At 46.2% G+C, this 25,727-nt stretch overlaps 1 protein-coding gene across 2 annotated transcripts in view; it reads left to right on the plus strand.

The window, feature by feature from the left end:
* The window catches only part of HCK (HCK proto-oncogene, Src family tyrosine kinase), an 86,541-nt gene that overhangs the window by 32,848 nt on the left and 27,966 nt on the right, over positions 1 to 25,727 (plus strand). For both annotated transcript variants that reach the window (XM_077460496.1, XM_077460495.1), the window contains exons 3-5: positions 15,736 to 15,766; positions 15,930 to 16,026; positions 21,607 to 21,705. In XM_077460496.1, the coding sequence (XP_077316622.1) occupies positions 15,736 to 15,766; positions 15,930 to 16,026; positions 21,607 to 21,705 (227 nt within the window). The remainder of the gene's footprint in view (positions 1 to 15,735; positions 15,767 to 15,929; positions 16,027 to 21,606; positions 21,706 to 25,727) is intronic.

Here is a 25,727-nt window from a genome sequence, read left to right on the forward strand (position 1 = left end):
GACCATAGAACGTCTTCCGCTTTTCTCCTCCTTATAACTTAACCACTTAAGGACCAGGCCTATTCTTTACACTTGGTGTTTACAAGCTAAGATATATATATATTTTTTTTTTCTTTGCTAGAAAATTACTTAGAACCCCCAAACATTATATATTTTTTTTCAGACACTCTAGAGAATAAATTGGCGGTCATTGCAATACTTTATGTCACACCGTATTTGTGCAGTGGTCTTACAAATGCAATTTTTTTGGAAAAAATACACTTTTTTGAATTAAAAAATAAGAAAACAGTAAAGTTAGCCCAATTTTTTTATTTTTTTTTTATTATAAAAGATAAGGTTATGCCGAGTAAATTGATACCCAACATGTTAAAAATTGCGTCCACTCTGCGACAAACTTTGACGCTTGAAAATCTCCATAGGTGAAGTTCAGAAATTTCTACAGGTTACCAGTTTTGAGTTACAGAGGGGGTTTAGGGCTAGAATTATTATTATTTTATATTATTATTATTATATATATTATATTATTAACGATCGCAGCGATACCTCACATGTGTTGTTTGGACACCGTTTACATAGGCGGGCGTGACTTACGTATGCGTTCACTTCTGCGCATGATTGCAGCGGGACGGGAAGCTTTAAATTTATTAATTTTTTTTCTTATTCATTTTACTTTTTGTTTTTTATTTTTAGACTGTCCCTTTAAAAAAAAAAAAATTGGGATCACTTTTATTCCTATTACAAGGAATGTAAACATCTCTTGTAATAGAAAAAAAGAATGATGTCAGATCTGGGGGTCAAAAAGACCTCAGATCTCACATTTACACTTAAATGCAATAAAAAAATAAAAAAAATTCCCCTTTAAGACCATTTGACGGAAGTGACATTTGGCGTGGCTTCCGTCATCCGATGGTATGGAGCCGAGTGGGGGCCATCTTTCCCTCACTCGACACAGTGCCTCTGGATGAAAAGGATCAGATCGTCTCCGTCACCACCGACGGCTCAGGTGAGTGGCAAAGAAGACTGCGGGGGGTTAACCTCACCCGCCACCGATAAAAATGATCTCACGGCCGAATCCACTTTTATCTGACCGCCCGCCATTTTTTTTAAAAACGGGGTTATGGGAGCTATGTGCTGCCATAACAACGGTATTCAACGTCAAAGTACCGACGTATAACGGCGGCGGACAGTCTGGAAGTGGTTGAAGAATATGCAAACCCAACACTTGGTATGCCTGATATGTGGCTGCTGTACCACGTACCTGTATGAGAAAGACTCCTGTATGTTTGTATTGCTTCCTTTGAGTGAATCCCCTTTTGATCCTGCTAGTCCCTCTGCTTTCCTATTAAAAAACTGACAACACTTGGAATGAGAGCACAACGTGGTCAGATCTCTAGCTGTGCTCAGAGCGAATCGAATAATCAGACTTTTGCTGACACGCCCCTTCTACACAGCCAATTTACTGAGAAGATCAGTGTGCTGCTGTTTCTCTTCCCGAGCTCCTTATGTAGCTGAGAACAGAGGGAATGTGATCACTTATAAAAAAAGGAACAAAAAGGGTTAATAATATTTTTTTTTAATCTTTACACGCTTCTTTTGCCTTACATTGCTATTTTAAACGGAAGGGGTTGTTTTAGAGGGTGAGAGTTTAAACATTTTTTAGGGGTCCTTTCACACAGGTTTTACCAGTTCAGTCACATTTTACTGCTAAGAAGAAAACTGCTGAATACGGATTCAGGTTACATCGGTGTACATCAGCTTCATATCTGTCTTTAATTCATTTTAGTTTATGTCACTTCACTAATCATATATTGTAGTTTAGTCTGGATCCATGTGAAAAACTGACTGGCAGCTCCAGACTGATCGCCCAAGGGAGGCAAAAGAGCCCAAGGGGGGCAAAGGGGTCCAAGGGGGGTGAAAGGGTCCAAGGGGGGTGAAAGGGTCCAAGAGGGTCAAAGGGGTCCAAGGGGCGTGAAAGGGTCCAAGGGGGGTGAAAGGGTCCAAGAGGGGCAAAGGGGTCCAAGGGTGGCTAAAGGGTCTAAGGGGAGTGAAGGGGTTCAAGGGGGGTGAAGGGGTCCAAGGTGGTGTGAAAGGGGTCCAAGGGGGGCGAAAGGAGTCCAAGGGGGGCGAAAGGAGTCCAAGGGGGGCAGAAGGGCCAAGGGGGGGTTGTTGGGAAGTACATCCGGGAGAGAACTCAGGCACTACTGACACTTCTCGGGATTTCAGTGCAGCAGTGGCACTGTGGTGTCGGCATACTATAGGAAAAGATGAGCTCACTGAATTTCTGACAGATCAGCAGCTTCTTTTCTATATGTAGCACTAGGAGTTGCGGACGTTAGGGTTCTCCACTACTGTGCAGCCAGTCACTTAGCATTTCCTTCATTCACTCCAACACAGAAATATCAGTCCTTGGCTTGTTTTGTGGTTTTATTAGGGGATGATAACTTTGGTGGGGTAGGGAAATTATGGGATGCCCAACTTCAAAATGTGCAAACACAGAATAAAGGGACAGCTTCCTCCCTATTTACACAGATCGTGTTCCTTCTTCCCACACAAACTTGGTTCCTTCGTACAGCACCTGCTGTTTCTCTCCAGGTGGGACTAGCAGTATATCACTAGTTCAGCAAAGGCTCATTACAGGCAGAAGCTCTCAGCCTCTTTGGCAAAGCACTAGTAATGGAGTGAACAGCATAACTCAGTCCCTTCTGCTTCCCTGTGGCCACTGATCCCAGCTCCACTTGCTTGCAGAATGCTAACCAGCCGGGCTGCCACCAGCCACGCCTAGCTGATCTTCATCCCAGTCCTCCTGAATGAATCTTTGCACCAGTTCTGCATGACTGCCTCATACACATGGAGATTCCCCAGGGCAAGGTTAGATGAATACTTGGCACACCGTGGCGTTAAAAAGAGCGCAGCTAACAGTCTCTCCCCTTGTCTTGTCACTGCACCCATGCAGGTCTACTCACTGTCTCTGCTTGTTCCTTCCCATCATGAATATCTTGAAATGCCTCCTGTGGTGGAATCCTTCCAGGCCAGTTTTCCTGAGCTCCAGCCCTCAAGGACCATGACTGCCTCCCTCAGCACTGCTTCTCCATCTACCACCCGAACCCCCTGCTGGCAGGGCCCATGTCTATTTATGGGATCTCCTTAGTTCCCTTCCAGGCCCACTCTAGGGGATTGGTCAGGGGTCCATAGATATTCAAGACAGCTCCTCCTCACTCCCACCCACTAGTTCCAGAACATTCTCCAATGCTCTGGAAATGGAGGGGGGGGGGGGGTATCAGAGAGTTGCCAGGATGAGTCATCCAGCCCTGGCCTCTAGTAACCCTGACCCAACCAAATGAGGTATAGTTTACATACACTACTACTACTAGTAGCACACACACTAGAGCAATGATGGCAAACCTTGGCACCCCAGATGTTTGGGTGGGCCTTAAAGCAGAACTAAAAAGAATAAAAAATTGCTAAGAGCCAATAAAATACACTTACCTGCCAGCCCTTCCTTCTGTGAGCTGGCTGCTCAGCTGTTGGCTAATTGCCAGCTCCTATCTCTCCACAGTGACTCACCTGTTGATGATTTCCTGCTCATTAGTCCTGCCTACTTAAAGAGGAAGTAAACCCTGATGGGTTTACTTTCTCTCCCAGCAAAGGTAAAGCATAATGGGCTACTATGCATCGTATAGCAGCCCATTATGTGTCACTTACCTGACACAGGAGCCAACGCTGTCACCGCTGTCCCCTGTAGCACAGAGCGTCCATCTTCTTCCGGGTATCGCTGCTCCGGCCACTCACATCACCGGAGCAGCGATGACGTCACTCCCGTGCATGCGCACGGGAGCCGCCACTAACGGCATATCTCTGTTAGCAGCGCCATGCTGCTAACGGCGATAGTGCACCTGCGTGCCGCTGTCTTTTAGTAAATATCTCCTAAACCGTGTAGGTTTAGGAGATATTTCTTAGACCTACAGGTAAGCCTTAATCTAGGCTTACCTGTAGGTCAAAGTGGTTTGTAAGGGTTTACAACCACTTTAAACCATCCAGCCCAGATGATCTCTGCCTTCGCCTTGGGCACATCTCTAGAGACGCTCTCCTGTGTTCCTGTTAAAGATTTGCTTGGCTGACATTCCTTCTGGCTTCAGATCCTGCTTGCTGTTCTACTATGCTCCTCTCTGGCTCCCTGATGTTTTGGCTTGTCTGACTATCCATTCCGGTTCTGGCTATGTTTTAACTACGTTTTCTCTGTTTACCTTTTTATTATTATTATTATTATTATTATTAATAATAAAACAAGTGTGATTTAACTGCACTTCTCTCTCAGTCTGGTTCATGGTTTCTGACAGTAGGCGAAGACCATGAATTCAGAAGATGCAGTCAATCCACTTGTTGGTAATATTTCTTCCAAAATGGATGAGCAGGATCACCGCATGGATCAGTTTGCCATGGCGTTACAAACGCTCCTGAGCCACACGGCTCACCTGGAATCCCTCACTGTGGCTGCTCCGGTACAACCTGAGTCGCAGGCCATCCCTGCTGCCGCTCCGTCTCTGGGCAGACACCCGCCTCGTATATTACCTCTATAAGAGGTATGTCTGGTTCCGCTCCACTTCCCCAGCGATTTGGGGGCGATCCAGTTCACTGCAGAGGGGTTTCTCACCAGGTTGAGATACACAGGTCACATGTAGGGCAGCCCATTCACGTCAATGAGCTGCCCTAAGTGTGAGAAATGTGGGAAAGAAGTGACTCTTTTCCAAAAATCCGACACCCCACTGCAGCACCATGCAGTTCGGTATGCGTTTAAAAAGGTGCACTTTTGCAGATGCATGGGGTGCCATTTACAATTACTGGCACCGCCACACATCCGCTGAAGGGCAATGCATTTTTCTGCACGCCGGGAGAGCATGCAATTTTGCATGCATTCCCAACACGCAAGAGATCTGAACATAGCCTTAGGTTTCCGTATTGAACTGCGCAGAGTGGCAATGTTGTGAGCGCATTTCGGATCTGCTGACTTTCTTATTTCTGTCATTGCTTGCAGACAGGAAGAGGGAGCAGAGTGAGCAGGAGGATGACCTCATCAGTATGCCGACACTCCTTCTTTGTCCTGCAGTCAGTCAGTGGTTCACTGACCACATTGTATTGTATTACCTACAGTAGAGAAAAAGGAAGAGGCCACTAACCTGGCCCTGGTGTCTGGCAGGGGTGCCTGGATCCCAGGGACCAGCAGAATAGAATGACTCAATCTTTGGCTGTAATATCGTTCACTTATTTGTATAATGACTACTGGTTTCTTTTTCCCCGAATTTGGCTTTAAAATACAATAACACTTTGGGTAAAAAGGGAAATGGTAAAAGTAAAAAAGGGTCACATGATCCAGGTTCCCTTTTTCTAATATGTAATATGGAAAGTAGTGTGCCTTTTCCTGACGGGTCCAGAAGCAAATCATCAGCTAATTCCAATATTTGGGCAGCATTCAACAAGCAACAATGCTCCTCTTTTATCAACCGCTCCTTTGTTAAAGGACTGTCTATATGGCCTGCTAATGGCCAATCATATTCAAGCTGCACAGGAAACTGAGACATGGAGAATGAAGGTTTACATTTGATTGGTTTCTAGAGAGATTTGGGGTAAATGAGAAGAATTTTTTTTTTTTTTGCAACCAGTTAGAAAAAAAAAAAAGTTTTCCTTTAGGCCGGGTTCACACCACAGCGATGCGGGAACGCCGTGAATCCGCGGCGTTTTCCCGCATCGCATTACTCCCGCCGGCAGTTCACACTGCCCTATGCGGATGGCTGGGAGTGTCAATGATATGTTAATGACACCCCCAGATCCGTCCGCATATCGCAGTGCGATCTGCCGACTCGCACAGGAATCGGATCGCATGGTGTGAACCCCCATGCGATCCGATTCTGTTGCGGACCAAAAAAAGGGTCCCGTGCGAGTTTGCTGCGGGAGCGATGCGAATTCAGCCATACTATCTGTATGGCTGAACTCGCATCGCTACGGAGATCGGATGTGATTTGCGGTGCGAATCACATCCGGATCTCCCCCCCGCAGCAGTGTGAACCCGGCCTTAGGGCCCATTCACAGGAGGAGCTGCATGTGAAGCGCGTGGGAATGCTATGCGCTTCACATGTAGTTCTGTGCAGTGCGATTTCAGCCCCATTCATTTTGAGTGGGCTGAAATCGCACTGCACCAAAACTTAGTGCATGCACTGCTTGTTGAATTGTGTGCCAACTGCATCGCATTGGAACTTTTGTATCATGCAATCCGGTGCAGGCGAAAGCAAAGCAATACCCCAGCAGAAGATCGCAAGGGGCACGTGGCTCTCCCGCACTGTGTTTTAGTGTGGATGGGCCCTAAAGCACTCTCTGCGTTTACTGCTTCAGGACCGCCCACCGCACTTATACAGCAGCAAGGCAGCCTTGCGGCGCTGGACCACCCCCCCGACGGTGCTGTCATTCGCTACAGCACAAGCCGATCGGAGGGTCCCGGCCAATGATTTATGGGCAGAACTCGCTGAGCGAATGACAGAAGAGAGCCCTGTGTTGGTAAACAACACAGAGCTCTCTACAGACAGCAGCGTTAGGGTCGCCACCTTTTCTTCAAGTCAAAACCGAACACTTTAGCGGCGCACAGCAATTGTTTTTATAATATAAACTATACATATACTTTGTGATTAAATAACATTTCTAATCATATGAAGTTAATCACAAGTGTCCCTCTTTGCATCAGAGTCCACAGAGATCCCCCTTTACATCTGAATCCACAGAGTCCCCCTTTTACATCAGAGTCCACAGAATCCCCTTTTTACATCAGAGTCCACAGAGTCCCCCTTTTACATCAGAGTCCACAGAGTCCCCCTTTTACATCAGAGTCCACAGAGTCCCCCTTTTACATCTGAATCCACAGAGTCCCCCTTTTACATCTGAATCCACAGAGTCCCCCTTTTACATCTGAATCCACAGAGTCCCCCTTTTACATCTGAATCCACAGAGTCCCCCTTTTACATCTGAATCCACAGAGTCCCCCTTTTACTTCTGAATCCACAGAGTCCTCCTTTTACATCTGAATCCACAGAGTCCCCCTTTTACATCTGAATCTGCAGATTTCCCTTACACTGCAGACTCTGATGTAAGGGAGAACTCTGGGGTCTCTGACACAAGGGATGCCTTGGAAACCCTGATTTACTGGAGAACACTGAGAACTCTGATGTATGGAGAGAACTCTGATGTAACATTGCTGCCTCTGGTGCAAAGGGGAACTCTGATGTAAGGGGTGCTCACTCAGAGGCAGGAGAGAAAACAAGGGAGGGACGGGGAAGACTTCAGTCACAGACAGGGATGGATGGTGAGCTCACTCACCCCCTGGCAGTCAGCACCTCTCATCCAGATTTATCTGTGGAAGCTGGGCTTCAAATTGCCGGCCCCCACTTTCCTTTTCTGAGGCACAGCGCCAGGGATTGGAGTGTGGGCAGACACAGAGGGGTATGGGTGGGAGGAAGAGGTGCAGATCCATCCCTCTCTCCTCTCCCATCTGTATGCGGGGGGTTGGGGGGGGGTGTAAGTGCTGGGCAGTGTGAGAGAGAGTGTAACAGACACTTCTGGCTTAAACAACTGCAGCCAGCTACCCTGCTGGGAAGTCATAGTCCAGTGGGAATGTGTCTGGGTTTCAGACAGTCTGAAAACCGGACACATGATTCCAAACCCAAACTGTCCGGGTGAATCCCGGACAGGTGGCAACCCTAAGCAGCATTGTGCACATTTTTGTTTTGTCCCTGAAAAGGGAGTACAAACCCGGCCATTAAGCAGTAAAAACAGCACACATGGTAAACATTGTTAGGCACACAGTTAACCCTTTGATTGCCCCTAAATATTAATCCCTTCCCAGCCAGTGTCATTAGTACAGTGACAGTGTACATTATTAGAACTGATCACTGTATTAGTGACACTGGTGATGTCAGTATTAATCAGTTCCCCCCAGCGTCAGTTAGTGTCCGATTGACCACCGCACTATTGCATCCCCACTATGAGCTACTGATCACCGCCATTACTAAATAAAAAATAAATAAATATAAATTCCAGTATATATACCATAGTGTGTAGTCGTTATAACTTTTACCCAAGCCAATTAATATATACTTGTTGGGATTGTTTTTACCAAAGACATGTGGGAGAAATACCTTGTGTTTGGCCAAAAAAAATAAATAATTTAGGTGTATTTACTTTCCTTGAAAATACACATTTGATCAACAGCTGAGCCAATATTGTGCAACATAAACAATTGCAACTATCACCATTTTATTCTCCAGGGCCTCTGCTCTCAGGAAATAGATACTGGTTCAAAGGCAGTGTGCTTTTTTTCATTTATTTACCTATTGGAAAAAAAGCAGCATAGGAAGTGAGACTCCATAACAATTGAGGACAGATCTGGAAACTGAGACCCCCTTATAACCTCAGCATCGTTTTTGGCAGGCCCTTGAAATGCAAACTTTGAATACTTGACTGGCGTCAACCTTGAAGACATTAGTGTGGTTAATGCAAACGTTACGTGTGAATTCCTCAAAAGCCTTTCTGCTTCCTTGTGCTGCACGTTGATGAGACGGCAAAAAGGTTTCCTTCTGCGTAACCAGCACTGCTTCCTCATTCCCCTTGCATTGCATTATCCAAGACCTTTCTCACTTGCAGTTAATGTTTTACTCCAAACTACTACAAATCTTTCCTCACAGCAAAACTATTTCGTTTTCTGTTCAGGTGAATTTTAGTTTTTTGGTTATCCAGCTGATCTCCAGCTATTACTTAGATTGTGTAGGGTTTGGAAGTTTAAAGCTGAACTCCAGCCTTCCCTCCAGTCTTCCCCAGTTGTACCAGTTCTTCTCCTGTACTGAAATGTCTTAGCCCCTGTACACACGGTCGGAGATTTCCACAACCAAATCCGTCGGATTTTGCCCGTCGGGTTTTGTCCGTCGGATCTTGTCCGAAACTGTTGCATACACACGGTCGGACAAAGTTGGAGAAAAATCCGATCTTTCAGAACGTGATGACGTAATTTCGTTACGATGGGACTACATTCAGGCTAGTAGCCAATAGCTTTGATGTAGGAATTTGATCTGAGCTTGCGTGGCACTTGGTCCGATCAAAATTCTCTACACATGATCGGATTACGTCCGACCGGCCCAGTTGGTCGAGAAATATTTCCAACATGTTGGAAAATTGGGTCCGACGGATATTCCGACGGAATCAGTCCGATGCATACCACACACAGTCGGATTAGTTGGCAAGTATGAGGCAGCTGCTTTGGGCCCCACAAGAATAACAGGGCCCAGGGCAGCTGCCCCTTTTGCCCTGCCTTAAAGACGGCCCTGCCAATAGGCCGCCTAAGTTCCACCTATTCCTGTAAGCTGCCTTGGTTTCACCCATTGCTATGGGATTCCTTGGATACACATATTCCTACAGGCTGCCTAGGTTTCACCTCTTCTTGTTCCTTTAGGCTGCCTTGGTTTCACCTATTCCTACAGGCTGCCTTGGTTTCACTCATTCTTATTGGCTTCACATATTTTTATAGGTTGCCTAGGTTTCACCTCTTCATATAGGCTGCCTAGGTTTAACCCATACCTATAGGCTGCCTAGGTTTAATCCATACCAATAGGCTGCCTAGGTTTCCCCTACTCCTATAGGCTGCCTTGGATTCTCCCATTCCTATTGGTTTCCTTGGCTTTACCTACTCCTATAGACTGCCTTGGATTCGCCCATTCCTATTGGCTTCCTTGGCTTTACCTTTTCCTATAGGCTGCCTTGGTTTCACCCATACCTATAGGCTGCCTAGGTTTCACCTTTTGTTTTGGGCTGCCTAGGTTTCACCTTTTGCTTTGGGCTGCCTTGGTTTCACATGTTCTCTTATAGGTTGCCTGGGATTCACCTTACAATACCCATAGGCTTCCTAGGTTTCACCTACTCCCATAGGCTGCCTAGGTTTCACCTACTCCCATAGGCTGCCTTGGATTCGCCCATTCCTATTGGCTTCCTTGGCTTTACCTACTCTTATAGACTGCCTTGGATTCGCCCATTCCTATTGGCTTCCTTGGCTTTACCTTTTCCTTAAGGCTGCCTTGGTTTCACCCATACCTATAGGCTACCTAGGTTTCACCTTTTGCTTTGGGTTGCTTTGGTTTCACCCATTCTTATTGGCCTCCATGGTTTCACATAATAATGGTTGCCTAGGTTTCACCTCTTCCTACAGGCTGCCTTGGTTTCACCCATTCATATGGGCTTCCTTGGCTTCACCTATTCTTATAGGCTGCCTTGGTTTCACCTATTCCAGTGGACTTCCTTGGCTTTACCTATTCATATAGGCTGCCTTGGTTTGTGTATTTTGCTTTGGGCTGTCTAGGTTTCACCTTTTGCTTTGGGCTGCCTTGGTTTCACATGTTCTCGTATAGGTGGCCTAGGATTCACCTTACAATACCCATAGGCTTCCTAGGTTTCACCTACTCCTATTGGCTGCCTTGGTTTCACCCAATTCCTAAAGCCTACCCTGATTTCCCTTGTCCTTAGGACATGTTCATTTCTGGAAATCCCCTGGGGACATCACGCAGAGATCGTCTCTATTGTTTTGGGAAGTTGCTTAAGAAGTTGCTTCATCATCATGTTGCAGATTAAATGGTAGGAACTTGCTTCATCTAGTAGGGCTGTATTACATAGGAGGGGAAGTTTTGACACTTCTTTGGTTCCTATTTTTTTGCAGTCACAGGAAATTATTTAATGAAGGTTTCTTGTCAAATATAAGCTAGAAAGACAGCTTAAAGCAGAACTATCACTTACAGCAAATTGATAACTTGACACTTCGGGCCAATGCACAAGTGAGTGTGACAGTTATTCGCGGCATGGCTTGAACGTAGCTTTTTTGGCAAACAGTTAAATTGATAAGTTTAGTTCCGCATTACCCTTGTGAATCTGTACTTTGTCCCTTTAGTACATACCTTCCTACCATTCCTACCATTCCTTCACCCCCTCTGCTCTTTTCAGCATCCTGGAACAAGAGAGGGTGCCCCGTGGTCCTCCTCAACCATAGCTTACACAGGGCTGCGGACTGTCCCCTCCCCCCCCCCCCCCCCCCCACACTTGAAAGCAACTTGATCACAGCTAAAAGGAAAAGGAATAAAGGTCGTGCATGTAAAAGAAAAACGTTAATATTGCCTTCTTGAATGAATGAAATACTTGTATAGCGCACAATGCGAACCGAATCGCGAACTGAATCGCCTTCTTCTGCTGCGTGTCATGGCTTTTGCTCTCTACAACTTCCAAACTTCTTGGAGTATCCGAAGCCTTGGTCTCCTGCTGAGCTCAGAGGTTCCTTCAGTCAGCCAATGTGTCGGTAGAAGTCCTAGAGAGGAAACACAGAGCGCAGAGGTAGACCAGGCAACTGACTAAACATGCGTGGGTCGTTTCTTTATGAATCTAAAGTCGTACGAAATTCTTGTTATTTGTAGATTTAAATGTATCCGAATAACAATAGTAATGAATTCCAAGGAGTCAGAAATAAATAAAAAATGAAACAACTAAATATATTTGTTTTATTTGGTTGATGCGATTTGTGAATATCTTGTTGTTTAGGAGCAGGCAGTCGCCTCGTCCTAAATCATGACTCATCTGCTGTCAGCGGGCTTCCCAGCTGACAGCGGAATGTAAACTAAACAGCCCGGAATAGCTGGTTGTTAAGGAGCGGGAGACCGCTATTGTGACTGTAAACAAAAGAAGAGTCGGCATTAGGAAAAAAAAAAAACAGCGTGGGGGGTTCCCCCAATCCATACCAGGACCTTCAGGCCTACCCTCATGTTTAGCTGTCACTGGCATGTCGCTTGGTAAGGTTCCCCCCTTGCCCCCTCCCCTTTCCTGACCTGCTGGGCGGCATGCTCGGATAGGGGGCTGGTATGGATTTTGGGGGGGCACACTTTTTTGGGGGGGCATGGAGTTCCCCTTAAAATCCATACCAGACCTAAGAGCCTTTTTTGGGATCTTGGGGGGGGGGGCACACATTATTTTTTTTGCCAAAAAGGGCTGGCATTTATTGGGGAGGGAACCCCCGTAGTTTTTTTTTCTAATGCTAGAGTTTCTTTTGTTTACATTCTGCTATTAAGGATGTGGCGGCTGCCTAACAACCAGCTATTCCGGGCTGCTTTGTTTACATTCTGCTGTCAGCGGGGAAGTCTGCTGACAGCAGATGAGACATAGTAGGGTCGTAAACCCTTGCAGTTTTTCACCTCAATGCATTCTATGCATTGAGGTAAAAAAACCTATTGTAGTGCACCAGCTCCTCAGAGCCCGCCTTTTACTTACCCGAGCCCGATCGTTCCTGCGCCGGGGACGAGCACCCCCGCTCCAGCCGGTATGTCCCGGGTCCTAATTGGATAGATTGATAGCAGTGCAGCCATTGGCTCCCACTGCTGTCAATCAAATCCAATGATGTGGGAGCCGGGGGCAGAGCCGAGTCCTGTTGTCTGTGTCAATGGACGCAGAAGCAGGACACGGGAGTGCGCCCGCATTGGTCCCCCGAGGGAGAGCGCTTCTCTGACGGGGCACTCGAGAAGAGGAGGAGCCAGGTGCGCCGCTGGGGGACCCCAGAAGAGGAGGATCGGGCCACTCTGTGCAAAGCCAACTGCACAGAGGAGGTAAGTATGACATGTTTGTTTTTTTAAAAAAAACTGAACGTTTACATATCCTTGAAGTTCACAGGAGCCACTCTCTCCTCAACAACCAGATATTTAAATGACATAATGAAAATTTTTCAAATCGATTCTAACTTTTTTTGACAAGGTAGGCATGGGCATATAGAGACTTCCTAAGCTCCTCATCCCCTCTCTGAATGGGAGCCACTTTAAAAATGTCACCAGCTGCCCGCCACTGTGCACTCTGAAAGGACATGTTCCAATGCCTACGGGCTACTAATTGCGAGTTCACTTAACGTGGTTGCAAACCTCAGACATGAAATATGTACAAAGCATGTCCCTCTATAGTGTGAACTTGAGTGTGATTCAATTAAGAGCGCTGTTATTTCTGCCTGCTACTTCGTTCCTCTGCTATCTGCATGGATAACTTCTGACATGTTTTCCTGACACCAAGAGAAAAAAGGTGACAGGGGAGAGTGCTCCAGGAGACTGGCAACCTCAGCTTTGTTTCTGTGTGCTGTGTGAAGGGGGGGGGGGGGGGCATCAGAGTGTAAATTCAGCTCTCTACCCCCCTTTTCCTGAATGCTCATACAAGCTTTATAAGTTCTGGATTTTGGGGGGCTGTAGAGAAGAGGAGACCGCAGATAAACAGGTACAACATATGCAGGAGGATTTGTTTCATCTCTGTGTATCATCTTAAGCCAGTCACTTCACTGGGAATATGTAAGGCCGCGTACACACGCGCGGACTGTTGGCCCAACTTTGTCCGTCCAACAGTTTGAGCGAACAGTCCGCTCAAACTTAGCATGGACGGACATGGCCACACACGACGGACGAACAGTTTGCTGAAACCGTGCGCGATGACGTGAACGGCACGTACGACGGGACGAAAAATACGACGTCCTATACACTGCAATGCAACCTTCCGACGTGGAAATCCTTTCTGAGCATGCGCGAGACTTAGTTGGCCGAACAAGCCTACACACGAGCGAACAGTCCGCTGAAACCTTGTTTCAGCGGACAGTTTTTCGGAATTTCCGTAAGACCTTTATTCGGCCAACTGTCCGCTGAAACTGTCCGCTGAAGCCCCACACACGAGCGGACTGTCCGCCCAAACACTGTTCAGCGGACAAGGTTGGGCGAACAGTCCGCGCGTGTGTACGCGGCCTAAGGGTTTACAACCACTTTAAATCTGGAACGTATTTTTGGTTTGGTTTATTTCTCTGTATACATATATAGTTACAAACTATACGGTATAAACAGTGCCTTGAAAAAGTATTCATACCCCTTGAAATTTTCTACATTTTGTCATGTTACAACCAAAAACATAAACGTATTTAATTGGGATTTTATTTGATAGACCAACACAAAGAGCACATAATTGTGAAGTGGAAGGAAAATGATAAATGGTTTTTAATTTTTTTTACAAATAAATATGTGAAAAGTGTGGGGTGCATTTGTATGGCGCCCCCCGGAGTCAATACTTTGTAGAACCGCCTTTCTCTGCAATTACAGCTGCAAGTCTTTTTGGAGATGTTTCTACCAGCTTTGCACATCTAGAGAGGGACATTTCTGCCCATTCTTCTTCTTTGCAAAATAGATCAAGCTCTGTCAGATTGGATGGGGAGCGTCTGTGAACAGCAATTTTCAAATCTTGCCACAGATTCTCAATTGGATTTAGGTCTGGACTTTGACTGGGTCATTTCATCTCATGAATATGCTTTGCTCTAAACCATTCCATTGTAGCTCTGGCTGGATGTTTCGGGTCGTTGTCCTGCTGGAAGGTGAACCTCCCCCCAGTCTCAAGTCTTTTGCAAACTTCAACAGGTTTTCTTCTAAGATTGCCATGTATTTGGCTCCATCCATCTTCCCATCAACTCTGACCAGCTTCCCGGTCCCTGCTGAAGAAAAGCATCCCCACAACATGAGGCTGCCAACACCACGTTTCACAGTGGGGATGGTGTGTTCCGGGTGATGTGTAGTGTTAGTTTTCCGCCACATATAGTGTTTTACTTTTAGGCCAAAATGTTCAGTTATGGTCTCATCTGACCAGATCACCTTCTTCCACATGTTTGCTGTGTCCCCCACATGGCTTCTCACAAATGGCACTTTTTCTTTCAACAATGTCTTTCTTCTTGCCACTCTTCCATAAAGGTCAGATTTGTGGAGAGCACGACTAATAGCTGTCCTGTGGACAGATTCTCCCACCTGAGCTGTGGATCTCTCCAGAGTTACCATGGACCTCTTGGCTGCTTCTCTGATGAAGGCTCTCCTTGCCCGGCCGGTCAGTTTAGGTGGATGGCCATGTCTTGGTAGGTTTGCAGTTGTGCCATACTCTTTCCATTTTCAGATGATGGATTGAACAGAGCTCCGTGAGATGTTCAAAGCTTGGAAGATTTTTTTAGAACCTAACCCTGCTTTATACTTCTCCACAACTTTATCCCTGACCTGTCTGATGTGTTCCTTGGCCTCCATGCTGCTGTTTGTGAACTAAGGTTCTCCAACAAACCTTTGTGGGTTTCACAGAACAGCCCCTAGAGGCGATTCAGTTCGCATTGTGCGCTATACAAGTATTTCATTCATTCACAGAACAGCTGTATTTACTGTATATTGAGATGAAATAACACACAGGTGGACTCTATTTAATCATTAGGTGACTTATGAAGGCAATTGGTTCCACTAGGTTTTAGTTAGGGGGTATCAGAGTAAAGGGGGCTGAATACAAATGCCTCCCCACACTTTTCACATATTTATTTGTAAAAAATTCTGAAAGCCATTTATCATTTTCCTTCCACTTCACAATTATGTGCCACTTTGTGTTGGTCCATCACATAAAATCCCAATAAAATACATTTACGTTTTTGGTTGTAACATGACAAAATGTGGAGAATTTCAAGGGGTGTGAATACTTTTTCCAAGGCACTGTAGAAGTCGGTTTATAAAAAATAAATAGCACACAGTTTCGATTATTTATGTTAAGCTGATAACATTCAGTTCGCAAAACTGTGAAATTTTTGGAATTTGTGCTCCATTAGGAATGAGAAAATGACGTTGTGTGTTGTATTATTTTTTTCAGAAAAAACCTAAGGAGAGCTCAGCTGGTGGAGGTAAGTGCCCTGAGTGCACCTAGAACCCCCGATAACCACCTTTGTTTGTGCGGAAAGCCATGAATTCATCCAAAATGTATGTTTTTTTTTATATATCGGTGGAGCCACACAGGCCCCGGTTTGGGTCTCCTGACAATATGTTTGTTTATCTGTTAACTTGCAGGGGAAGAGGGGGACCTGGTGGCTCTCTATGACTATGACGGTGTCCACCCTGAAGACCTAACATTTAGGAAAGGCGATTATTTCCAGTTACTGGAGGAGTAAGTTATACCAATTCAGTCACCACCTGACCACTCGGATCCTTTCTTCTCTGAATGCTTTACAGATCTACAGTATGTGTAGGAAAGGAAAGTGTCTGTGTTGCCTGAAGAAGTGTCATGCCGCGTACACACGATCGGAATTCCGGCCAGAAAATGACCGATGAGAGCTTTTCATCGGAAAATGCGACCGTGTGTGTAGGCTCCATCGGAATTTAGCTATCCAAATTTCCGCCAGCCAAAAATTATAGCATGTTCCTAATTTTCCCAACGGAAAAACTTTCTATCGGAAATTCCGATCGTGTGTATGCAATTTCCGACACGCCAAAAACCACGCACGCTCAGATTCAACTACGAGACGGAAGCTATTGGCTACTGGCTATTGAACTTCCTTTTTCTAGTGTTGTACGTTACCGCGTTCTAAACGATCGGAATTTGGTGTGACCGTGTGTAGGCAAGACAGCTTGAGCGGAATTCCATCGGAATTCCGTCGGGAAAACCATCAGAGCTTTTTCCGACGAGAATTCCGATCGTGTGTACGCGGCATAAGGGCCCCTTTCACACGAACAGGGCTGCACAGTGGTGTAGTGGTTAGCACTTTCACCTAGCAGCAATAGGGTTGCTGGTTCAAATCCCGACCACGACACTATCTGCCTGGAGTTTGCATGTTCTCCCTGTGCCTGCGTGGGTTTCCTCCAGGTACTCCGGTTTCCTCCCACACTCCAAAGACATGCTGGTAGGTTAATTAGACCCTGTCCAAAAAAAAATTGGCCATTGTATGTGTTGTAACTGTGTCGGGACCCTACAGGTTAAAGGACCGCGTAAAAGCTGCTGGACACCAGTGGCAAGAAAGCGCCCTGAGGCGATTCAGTTCACATAGGTAGCGCTATACAAGTCATTCATACACAAGGTCCACCTGTCAGTTTTTTAGGCCGACCAGAACGGGCGCTCCATGCAGGTCTATGGAGCGACAGATGTCAGTGATTACCATGTCCGCTGACATCCGATCTGATCCGCTAAAAATCAGACATATGGCGATACATTCGCATTCCGTGCTATCGGATGAAATCTGATCTCTCCATAGAATTGGCGGCGCTCTGGCAGGCCCCTCCCCGCTCAGTGAGCAGAGACAGACCTGTCATCTGCCGGCTCAACGGAGATCAACAGAGAGATCTCCTGCTGAGCTGGCGGACAGAGCTGAGCGGATCCGCCTCGTGGGAATGAGGCCTTAAAAGCCAACCTCAGTTTTTTTTTATTTATTTTTTTATATGCAGTCATGCTCTTTTTCTAAAATAAAAAAGTGCCTTTTGCTGCACCATGTAGCTTCTCCAGGCGCTGTCCTCCACACACGTATCATGCTGTGGTCCAGCACCAGTCCAACCCTGGGATAAATGACATCCAGCGTTATTCAACCCACTTTTTGTGAGTCCGGGGAGTCACGGACCCGCCCCTTGTGTGTTATCACATCACCTCAGTGTCACAGCACACTGCTGCAGAGAATGCGATGCCAGGGCCACTCTCAGCACCATTGAGGACCACTCAACCACAGAGAAGAGGTGAAGAGGACCCTCCATGTCAAATGACTTGGCAGAAAACATCTTCTAAAAAGATATGTATGCAAAAAAAAAGTTCACGCGGGTGCTGTACAGGTGATCTGTAATTGGGCTTTAGGCTAGGTTCACACATGTCCGGTGCAAATTTCCTAAGCTGCAATTCAGATGTGGTTCAGATGTCAGTGGTTTGTGGGGGACTACGGGCAGGGGGCTTATCAGAATATGAACCCCCACAACCACCAGCCAGGGATGTGGAGAGGAGGTCCTTGTCCCCCAAAGCAACCCCCTGCATGTTGTGGGCATGTGGCCTGGTATGATCCAGGAGGGGAGGCACTCGCTCAACTCCCCTTTTCCTGCCTGCCAGGCTGCACGCTCGCATAGGGGACTGGTATGGATTTTGGGGGGACCCCACCCCATTTTTTTTTATTTGGGTGTGGCAGTTCCCGTCATAATTCTTTTGGGGGGAGACCCCACGCCATTTTTTTTTTGTTTTGTTTGGTGTGAAGTTCCCCTTAAAATCCGTACTGGAAAGAGCCTGGTATGGATTGGCGTGGGGGGGGGGGACTTCTACAAAAAGAGATTTCATATCTAATTTGTTTTAAAAACTGATCCAATATGCGATTCGGGTGCTTTCCCATAGAAGGCAACGAGCCTGGAATTCACATTTGAACCGCACTGCAGTGTTCAAAAATTGCACTGGACTATTTTTAAATTTGCAGCAAATTTGCACTACCGCTGCACCGCATATATGTGAACTGGCTCTATAATTGAATGCGGTTCAAAACGCATCCAATTCGCATATACACTATATTGTCAAAAGTATTGGGACACCTGCCTTTACATGAACTTTAATGGTATGCCAGTCTTAAGTTGGCCATACGTTTTAAAATGTTCTTATTCAAGTTCCTTTAGACGCCTTTCACACTGGGGCGCTTTGCAGGTGCTACAGCGCTAGAAATAGCGCCTGCAAAGCGCCCTGATGGAGCTTCTCCACATGTTTATGGACCTTGCTTTGTGCACTGGTGTGCAGTCATGTTGGAACAGGAAGGGGCCATCTCCAAACTGTTCCCACAAAGTTGGGAGCATGAAATTGTCCAAAATGTCTTGGTATGCTTCCCTTCACTGGAACTAAGGAGCCAAGCCCAACCCCTGAAAAACAACCCCACACCATAATCCCCCCTCCACCAAATGGTTTGGACCAGTGCACAAAGAAAGGTCCATAAAGAGATGGATGAGCAAGTTTGGGGTGGAGGAACTTGACTGGCCTGCACAGAGTCCTGACTTCAACCCAATAGAACACCTTTGGGATGAATTAGAGTGAAGACTTGCGGGCCAGGTCTTCTCGTCCAACATCAGTGCCTGACCTCACAAATGCTCTTCTGGAAGAACGGTCAAACATTCCCATAGACACACTCCTAAACCTTGCAGACAGCCCTCCCAGAAGAGTTGAAGCTGTCATAGCTGCTAAGGGTGGGCCAACTCAATATCGAACCCTACGGACTAAGACTGGGATGCCATTAAAGTTTATGTGCATGTAAAGGCAGGTGTCCCAATACTTTTGACAATATCATGTATGTGAAAGGAGCCTTAAAGTGGAATCTAAACAAAATTGAATTAGTTGTTGGGAAAGTTTTAAAATGTTTTTTGTGCCTAAGCAGCACCCTGAAAATGTATCTCTTGATTGAAATTTCTTGAAACTTTCAAGATTCTGAGTGTGCCTAGAGCCGGCCGTGGGTTCAAATCTCAGCCAGTTCAGCAAGAATTGACTTGGGTACAATCAGCATGTTGGATTTTTAGGATGCGATTAAATAAAAAATCGCATCATCTATAGCTGGCTTAGGCACTCTTGTGCCTACATCCTTAAAGCGTCATACCTGCAGTGTGAGATCATCGAAGGCATTAATACCTCTGAATGCGAGTCTCAGGAGACTGGAAGTGAGATTTGATGAGGTCACCACTGTGCTGTTCACGGTCTCTCTTCCCCTTGCTGGAGGCTGCGACATGAGGAACTGCTGGAGTTTCTGTGCGATACTTGTGCAGTTTGAGTGCACCGCGGTTTTAGCCAATTCGTTTGAATGGGCTGAAACCGCACTGCACGAAAAGTAAGTCCATCCACTACTTTAAAAAAAAAACGCACTGCAACCAGATTGCATGTTACTTCTATACCATGCGACCCGCTGCAGGCAAAAATACTGCGTTTGAGGTTTTGTTAGCATTGCTGCAGACCACAAGCGCAGTGTGTTTTGAACAACAGTGCGGGAATGTGGAATGCGGGTTTCCTGCATTGCGTTCTGGCCTGCTGCAATGTTACAAATGATTTACATTCCTAAAAAAAAGGGTGTAACATTTCATATTAACGACAGTCAGTCTATGTTGACATCTATGCAGCTGCGCTTGATGCGTTTTTCAGGCACATTTTTCAGTGCATTTTGCGTTTTAAACCGTCAGTTTTGCGGGTTTTTTTCCTCTTTAAATGCACTGTATATAGCTGGTTGCTAAGGAGGGGGCTGGGAAGCCAGCCGCCACGTCCTTAGCAACCGATGAGTCAGGTTCCCCGCTGAAAGCTGAATGTAAAACTAAATTTGCAAAAAATAAAATAAAAAAATGGTGTGGCGTGGGGGTCCCCCCCCAAGATCCGTACCAGACCCTTATCTGAGCATGCCACCCGGCAGGTTAGGAAAGGGAGGGGATGAGCGAGCGTACCAGGCCGCATGCCCTCAACATTGTTGGGAGGTGGGTGCTTTTAGGGCAGGGGGAGCTCTGCACCCCAACCCCAAAGCACCTTGCTCCCATGTTAACGAGGACATGGGCTTCTTTCCGACAACCCTAGCCAGTTGTGATCAGGGTCTGCGGGCAGAGGGGCTTATCAGAATCTGCCATTGAAAATGTGCAACAAGTTAAAGAGGAAGTAAACCCTGATGAGTTTACTTCCTCTTTCATTCCCTGCAAAGGTAAAGCATAATGGACTACTATGCATCGCATATTAGTCCATTATGTGTCACTTACCTGACACAGGAGCCAGCGATGTCACCGCTGTCCCCTGTAGTCCGGCGCATCCATCTTCTCGGTGGGGTCTCGCAGCTCCGCCGCTGTCATTCAGCAAAGCTGCGATGACGTCACTCCCGCGCATGCGCACGGGAGCCGACACGCGCGGCATCGCGCGGCATCTTCGTCATTGACGAAGCCGTGCTCAGTGCGCCTGCGCGCCGCTGTCTAAGTGCCTGTCTTCAGGCAAATATCTCCTAAACCGTATAGGTTTAGGAGATATTTCTTGGACCTACAGGTAAGCCTAGATTAAGGCTTACCTGTAGGTCAAAGTGGTTTGTAAGGGTTTACACCCACTTTAACAAGACTTACAAATTCAACACTGCCACAAATGTGTGGAAAGTTATAGCAATATCTAGGAAAAGTTTTACATAAATAAATAAATAATGATCATTGTAAGCACGAATGCTATTGTTAAATGGTTTGTCACATCTCTGTAAATGATACATTCTGCTGGAGAGCTTCTGCATTTGAAAAGCAACAGACTTACTGGCTGGATCACCAGGTGACAATAAAGAGAAAAAACAAAAAAATAAATAAATAAATAAATGAATGCAGCCATCACATCAAAGAAATGGTAAGCTGCAATTGGGTATAATACTGCTTTAAGCTTGATATAGATGCTCAGGAAGACATCTGACCATTTTCAATATGACTCGCCCTAAGGGACCAAAGGTGCACAAAGTGTGGCTAAAACCTCAACCCAGGACAGATATGAATCAGGCAATCTGAACAATTTCCGTCATTAACTACTTGAGAAACGGGTCTTTTTCCGGAGAAAGCCGTGACTTGTAAACTACCTTCTGTTCTCAGAAGGAAACTCTCTACAACTTCCACACATGCCAGCTACAATCTGGTTGGCCATTATGGGCAATGCAGACACTTTCTTGTACTTGTTTTTATAAATCCAAGTCTGGAATATATGAAATCCTCCACGAAGAGCCTTTTTCTCTGCAATTACAAAGTTCATTTGCTGTCTCTGTAGGTCCGGGGAGTGGTGGCATGCACGCCTAATACACACAGGAGAAGAAGGATATATTCCCAGTAATTATGTTGGAAAAGTTAATTCTCTCGAGTCCGAAGAGTAAGTTACATCTATAGTTTATCATTTTCGTTTTTTCCCAATATTCCATGGACTAGTTGTATGTGCCGGAGCACCTGGGAGTGGGATTTTGCTGTTTTCCTAAAACACCTCCATATTTACATATGTACATAGTTGGCCTGGCTGAAAAAAGACACAAGTCCATCCAGTTCAACCAATAGAAGCAAATATATATATATATATATATATAGCTGGGGTTTTTCGACCTTCCTCTGGATCAACTGTATATATATATATATATATATATATATATATATATATATATATATACACACACGCATATATATAGATCTATATATATACACACAATCCTATACCCACAGTTGATCCAGAGGAAGGCGAAAAACCCAGGCAAAGTATGATCCAATTTGCTCCAGCAAGGGCGATGACCTTAAAGTGGTTGTAAACCCTTACAAACCACTTTGACCTACAGGTAAGCCTAGATTAAGTCTTACCTGTAGGTCCAAGAAATATGTCCTAAACCTATATGGTTTAGGAGATATTTGCCCGAAAACAGGCACCGCTGTCTACGGCGCATGCTCCATAGACAGCGGCGCGCAGGCGCACTGGGGGCAGCATTCTCAACGACGGAGCTGCCGCGTGTGTCGGCTCCCGTGCGCATGCGCGGGAGTGACGTCATCGCGGCTTCGCCGAATGACAGCGGCGGAGCTGCAAGACCCCACCAAGAAGATGGATGCGGCGGACTACAGGGGAAAGCAGCGACTTTGCTGGCTCCTGTGTCAGGTAAGTGACACATAATGGACTACTATGCGATGCACAGTAGTCCATTATGCTTTGCCTTTGCAGGGAATGAAAAAGGAAGTAAACTCATCAGGGTTTACTTCCTCTTTAAGCCCAACGTTCACATTGGGCCAATTTGTGACATGTCAAATCCCATGCCAAATCAGTGGCATTGGCACCGTCCGAATTCATGCGACGCCGACTTTGCCGCGCAGTACGATTCCCAAAAGTAGTTCCTGTACTCCGGGGGTGATTTCAATACAAGTCTGTGCACGAACCCCCACAGATGTCCCTGAAATCAGACTGCATTGCCAGTTTGAAAACGTGTGAGTTCAGGTGAAGGCTAAAATGAATAACTCAACACCAGGTTCGTTATAGGGACCCCTTATTTATTTATACATGGTGATCATATCCCCCTTATGTATTTATACATGGTGATCATATCCCCCTTATGTATTTATACATGGTGATCATATCCCCCCTTATGTATTTGTACATGGAGATCATATCGCCCTTATGTATTTATACATGGAGATCATATCCCCCCTTATGTATTTATACATGGAGATCATATCCCCCTTATATATTTATACATGGAGATCATACCCCCCCCCTTATATATTTATACATGGTGATCATATCCCCCCTTAAAGTAGTTGCATAGTCAAATTTGTAACTTTTACCTACAGCTAAGCATATAATAAGGAATTACCTGTAGGTAAAAAAAAATATCCCCTCACAATGAGCTGCTGACTGCAGCAGCACATGCACACAGGGGATTCTCGGCTGAAAGCCCGGCAGATGCCGGACCCTGCCGGAAAGAAGTCTCCCGCGAGCATGCGTGGGAGTGACGACATTGTGGCTCCAGCCACTCACAGCGCCGGAGCCGACATACCCGGAAGACACGCCGCGGGAACATGTCAGCTCCCTCGGCGTGGATCGGTTGAGATGCTGGTACCTCGTTCTAAGGTAAGTATTTCATAATGAGCTAGTATGCGCTGCATACTAGCTCATTATGCCTTTTGCCATACAGGTGTGGAGATATGTGAATCGGTTCCATAGAGAGCCGGTCATCGCAATGGTGTGAACCCAGCCTAAAAGTTGGACTTTACTAATAATGTTGAATGTTGTGCTTTCCTATGCAATTCTATCTTTTCCCCCAGTCAATGACCTTTAGCTCAGAGCCCTGCCCAGAACATCTCACCATTTCTCTAGCCAATGACTTGTAGCTTAAAGTGGAACTAAACCCATCAATTTACATGGCAGGAATCTAACACTCCCATTGGTTGTGCTTTCAACCAAATTGTCAAACCATCCAATGGCTGGTGTCGTAACTGGTCAGCTGTGCAGCACCATGGCAGTTGAAGATCAAACAGAGGCCAACATGGCAGCTTTCTTGGCTAAAAAGGATAGCGGAGTTTAGTTTTGCTTTCCAGAAGCCACTGCATCTCAGGAGGAAGTCTAGTCAGGTCTTATAAGGGAGAAGCTCAGTTACCTTGGAGCTGTGTTTGACAACCTGCTTCTCCTTTGAAAGTTTGGTGGACCTATTGGGGAGATTTATTAAAACTAGAGCACTCAGAATCTGGTGCAGCTGTGCATAGTAACCAATCAGCTTCTAACTTCAGCTTGTTCAATTAACCACTTGCCGCCCGCCGACCGTCAAATGACAGCTGGGTGGTGCGGCTCTCGTTCTGGGTGGCCGTCATATGACGGCCTCCCAGAGTGGCTGATTTTGCATATGCATATGCGGCAATCGCGGCCGTGCTTTGTTTATAGGACATGGTTAAAGAGCCACGGCTCTTTAACCATGTGATCGGCTGTATCCAATCACAGCCGGTCATATGTAAACACAGAGATACCGGTAATCGGCGCTCCTCGCCTCACTCTAACAAAGTGTGAAGAGAGACGATCACCGGCATCTTCTCACAGAGAACATCTAGGGATGTAATCAGGGCACTGATCATTAGGGCCCTGATTACAATTAAGTGCCCACTAGTGCCAGCAATGTGTGCCCACCACTGCCAGCAATCAGTGCCCACCACTGCCAGCAATCAGTGCCCACCACTGCCAGCAATCAGTGCCCACAAGTGGCAGCAATCAGTACCCACAAGTACCAGAAATCAGTGCCCACAAGTGACAGAAATCAGTGGCTATCAGTGCTGCGCATCAATGCCCATCACTGCTGCCCATAAATGCCACCCATCAGTGCCGCCTATCTGTGCCCACCAGTGCTGCCTATCAGTGCCACATGTCACTGCCACCTATCAGTACCCATAAGTGCATCATATTAGTGCCTCCTCATTAGTGTCACCTCATCAGTGCCCATAAATGCCGCCTCATCAATGCCCATAAGTGCCACCTCATCAGTGCCCATGAGTGCCACCTCAAAATTTACTGACAGAAACTAAGAAAAGCGTTTTTTTTTTAAATAAAAAATGTCAGTCTATTTTTTTTTTTAGGAAAAAATAAAAAACCCAGAAGTGATTAAATACCACCAAAAGAAAGCTCTATTTCTGTGAAGAAAATAAGAAGGTCACGTGGTTACACTGTAGCATGACCGCACAATTGTCATTCAAAGTGTGACAGCACTGAAAGCTTATTAATGGCCTGGGCAGGAAGGGGGTGTAAGTTCCCTGTATTGAGTTGGTTAAAGAGGTGTTCCAGCCTGAAATTTTTTAAGAGTCAGCAGCTACAGTACAAATACTGTAGCTGCTGATTTTCACTATATGGACACTTACCTCACTAGGGAGCCTGTGATGTCGGCACCGCAGCCAATCTTCAGAGCGGCTGTCGGGTGCTGCTGCCACCATCTCCACTAAGGGAAACCTTTCGGCTTCAGGGCCCGGTTCCCTACTGCGCATGCGCGCTGCGCTTTCTGATTGGCGGAGGAGGTGGGTTGCTGCGCCTTCTCCCGAAGGCAACTCCTTCTCCCTGTCAAAAACAAATGTGGCACTGGAGGGTGGGGGGGGGGGAATCAAATAAGCGGGAGTTCCACTTTTGGGTGGAACTCCGCTTTAAGACCCCTTTCACACTGGGGTATTTTTCAGCGCTTTAGCGTTAAAAAAAGTACCTGTAAAGCGCTTGAAAGAAGCCTCATCTGCAATCCCAATGTGAAAGCCCGAGTGCTTTCACACTGAGATCCCTTTCACACTGGGGCGTTTTTCAGGCGCTTTAGCTTAAAAAAGAGCACTTGTAAAGCGCCTGAAAAACGCCCCAGTGTGAAAGGGGTCTAAGCTTTGACAATACAACCTAGAAGCTGATTA

Source organism: Lithobates pipiens, unplaced genomic scaffold (assembly GCF_037356315.1).
Source record: "Lithobates pipiens isolate NorthernLeopardFrog02 unplaced genomic scaffold, aLitPip1_a1.2 Scaffold_28, whole genome shotgun sequence".
Lineage (NCBI taxonomy): Eukaryota > Metazoa > Chordata > Amphibia > Anura > Ranidae > Lithobates > Lithobates pipiens.